At 34.6% G+C, this 3,335-nt stretch overlaps 1 protein-coding gene across 1 annotated transcript; it reads right to left on the reverse strand.

The window, feature by feature from the left end:
* Positions 1 to 943: 943 nt before the first annotated feature.
* On the reverse strand, positions 944 to 1,249 carry LOTGIDRAFT_162036 (hypothetical protein; the record flags this gene model as incomplete). Its single annotated transcript, XM_009057973.1, has 1 exon — positions 944 to 1,249. The coding sequence occupies one exon, from the start codon at positions 1,247 to 1,249 to the stop codon at positions 944 to 946; it is 306 nt and encodes a 101-aa protein (XP_009056221.1).
* Between the last annotated feature and the right edge of the window lie 2,086 nt (positions 1,250 to 3,335).

The following is a 3,335-nucleotide window of genomic DNA, read 5'->3' on the forward strand; positions in this document are numbered from 1 at the left end:
AATATCCATCAGAGTCTAGAATAGAGGCAGATGTTTCGGACTAACGATATTTTTTACCTATTTTTAACGATAGGTTGGTTGTGTTGACAATTTTAAAGCTTTACTTGTATAATCAAGTTATCACTAATTGCCCTGCTTTGTTTTCCTTAATCGAAGCTTTCTAGAACAAACTGAAAATGATAGAGCTTTTCTGATTGACCAAACATCTTAAAGTGGGCTGGAATCAAAAATGAATATCTAACATGAAATCTTTGCTAAACCGGAAGTGACATATTGCAGATTGTGCATAAAACTGGTTTTGGAGGCTGTAGAGCTTATTTGTGGACCAATTTACTGTGGGTTTTCTTTTTTTTATATTATACGATATAAAATATTTTTATATCATTTTCTACAACTGTAATTAAATAAAGGATTATTATTATAAAAAGTATAAAAATGTTGTCTTAAATGGTGAAACAGAAATATTGAATATGGCTGCCGGATGCTATGCATAGCTAGAACATTACTACAGTCACTCTTCTTGCTATCAAAATATAGTCACCCAAATACTACAATTACCCTAGATAATAATCCAAACACACATACCTGAAGAAAAATTGTTCCAAAGATGGTAGAACGTGGTAGAAAAAGATTGAAAAGAAACCACTCTGGTGTCCAAGTGAAACTATAGAGATCTTAAGTGATGAAAACTCATCAGCAACTCACTGGACTGACTACCCTGAAAACAGTTCAGCCATTATCCAGTGAGATCAGTTTAAGACAGAGCAATAGTTATTGTTAGTAAGGCCAGTATTTAGTAATTATGTGCTCTTTAAAACACACAGATGCATTATAAAACCAGACAACAATTAAATAATTGGTTAAAAATGCACCCTATCACATACTCCCTCCCTACGGGAAAATGTCTCTTGACATTAAAATAAAACTACCAAATTACAAAAATCTAAAAACCATACTTTAAATTTAAAGCATCAGCAACTAATTTTCTATGATCAACGGACAAACTACCAAACTCATCCGAATGTAAGTATTCTTGAAATCTGGATGGCATTTGTCTCCTTCTGGACACACGAGGTTCTGGAGATGCTTTCTCTACTGCTTCATCACTGTCAGAATCTTGAAGCTCTGGCTCCAAGGGATCTTCATTCTGACAAGACTCGCTATCATCAACTGATAAAACTTCAGTGGGGCTAGCTGAGGGATTACAAAGGGTATCCCTCACCACATAGGCAATATCATAATAATCCATTGTGTCCTCCTCGATATCCTCCTCTAATGCTAATAGTGGTGGTTATGCAGGGGTGCGTCTTCGTCGAGGTTGCGACACCGGAGCTGGTGTTGTAGGCTCTGGTAAATCTATAGGTACAGACCCTATAAGAAGTAAATGGTTGCGGTGCAAATTCCCAACATTTTCCGCTTTCCATAATAACTTCATATACGGAACATCTGGGTTTGGCTGGCTGATGATGTTGAATACATCTTTACTCACAGTGAAAGCTTTCGTTATAAATCGAAAGCCGCTTCAACAGAATTGTATTAGAAGAACTTTTTAGTAATAACAGGGTACATACTGTGGATATCGTAATCAAAAAGTTCCCGTCGAAAAATAATAGTTCTTTCTTGTTTTATAAGTTTTTAAAAGGGACTCTTACTTGTCAGTAGTGAATGTGTGAATTTGGAGGGAATTGACGAGAATATAATTTTGGGATAAAAAAAAATCTTCTTTCAGCAAAATTTGACCTCTGCTGGAATCGATTGTGTTTTTGTGATTGTGTCCTGCAACAGGACAAAATTATTAGCCTAGACAGAGAGTCAGAAAACTAGCAATAACAGATAAGGCAAGTCATTCACCAACAATCGACCATATTTAATTTCTAAAGAAATTAAGGTCACACCATGGTTCTATTTCATCAAAGATAGCTTGCTTGTAACATACGTCCACTACCAGCCGTCAGAAATGATAGCAAAGTCTTAATAATGAACTTAAAATTGTACTCATCAATATATACAAGCATACCAAGTTTCATCAAGATCGAATAAAAAATGTAGGCTCTATCTGCATACAACAAATGTGGGCGGACGAACCGACCGACGGACGGACGGACGGCCGGACGGACAGGGGCGACGGCAATATACGTCCACATTTACATGTGGGCGTATAAAAACTACTGAACAGCTTAGAAAATGTACCCCTGCCATTCCCGATCACACCTAGCAATCAATTACAACCCAACTGGCTGATTGTTATACTTTTCAGTTTTTTGAACCAATGCTTCATTGATTTGTAGTGTAGCAGGAGGACTAGGGCTTCTAAATACAATCCAGTGACACAAGGCCCGATCCGGCCTACATACTTTCCAGGTTTCAGAATGCTGTGAAATACGAGGAAATAAGCGAGAGAAAAAGAACACAAGTTTCAAATTATAACAAGTCATAATCAATTACTACATCATGTCTACAACAATTAATACCCTACACCCTTACAAATTTACAGGATTTGTGGATAGAGCGAAGTCCATAAAAAGTCATTCTTTCATAAATAAATAGTTTTCATTAGTTATATATTCCCCAAACCACCCTATAGTTCACTTATAGGATGGAAATTCAAAACAATATTTTTAGAATATGTCTTAATTTGACCAACAGGAAGGAAAATATTTTATGTAAAAAGTTCCTATCAAGCAACATTTTACTTGGATTAAATCATCTATTTACTGATTCAGTTCAGATTTATTTTTCTTATTTCTATAAAAAAAAAAATCATTTCATATATTATAGGTACTTAGATGTTTCATCATTACATGACTACACTTTTAGTATTTTTGGAAAGAAAGTGTATTAAATTTAACATGTAGTGTTAATTTTTTTTTGTTCATGCAAAAATTGATAACATTCATGAGTATATATAAATCATATGAAACATAAGCTTATTAATGCTACTATTGGCCCTTGAAAAACATGTTGAAATTTTATGTTACATTTGTTATTGTAATGATAGTCTAATTGCATAAGATAGACCCAGGGGGACTCCATTTAGTTAAGCGAGTCCGACCATAACGAATGCCTATAACCCCGATCTGAAGTTAATAAAATATGTAATACACGCTGGTTATAATTCAATAAATCTAAGCTATAACACTTAGATATACATTCTAAAGAAGAATAAAACATGGTGACAGAAGCGTTTTAACATGGAGAAACTGTCGGAATCAAAGCCATTGCTGTTAAGTGGTACAGTGGTGTAACCTATTTTCGTGGATATAAGGATTCAACACCGAATTTCGTCAAAGTTAAAAAAACGAAAAAAGTTTTTTTATGTCTTAGATGTTTCCTCA

The sequence above is a fragment of the Lottia gigantea genome (genome assembly GCF_000327385.1).
Source record: "Lottia gigantea unplaced genomic scaffold LOTGIsca_32, whole genome shotgun sequence".
Taxonomy (NCBI): domain Eukaryota; kingdom Metazoa; phylum Mollusca; class Gastropoda; family Lottiidae; genus Lottia; species Lottia gigantea.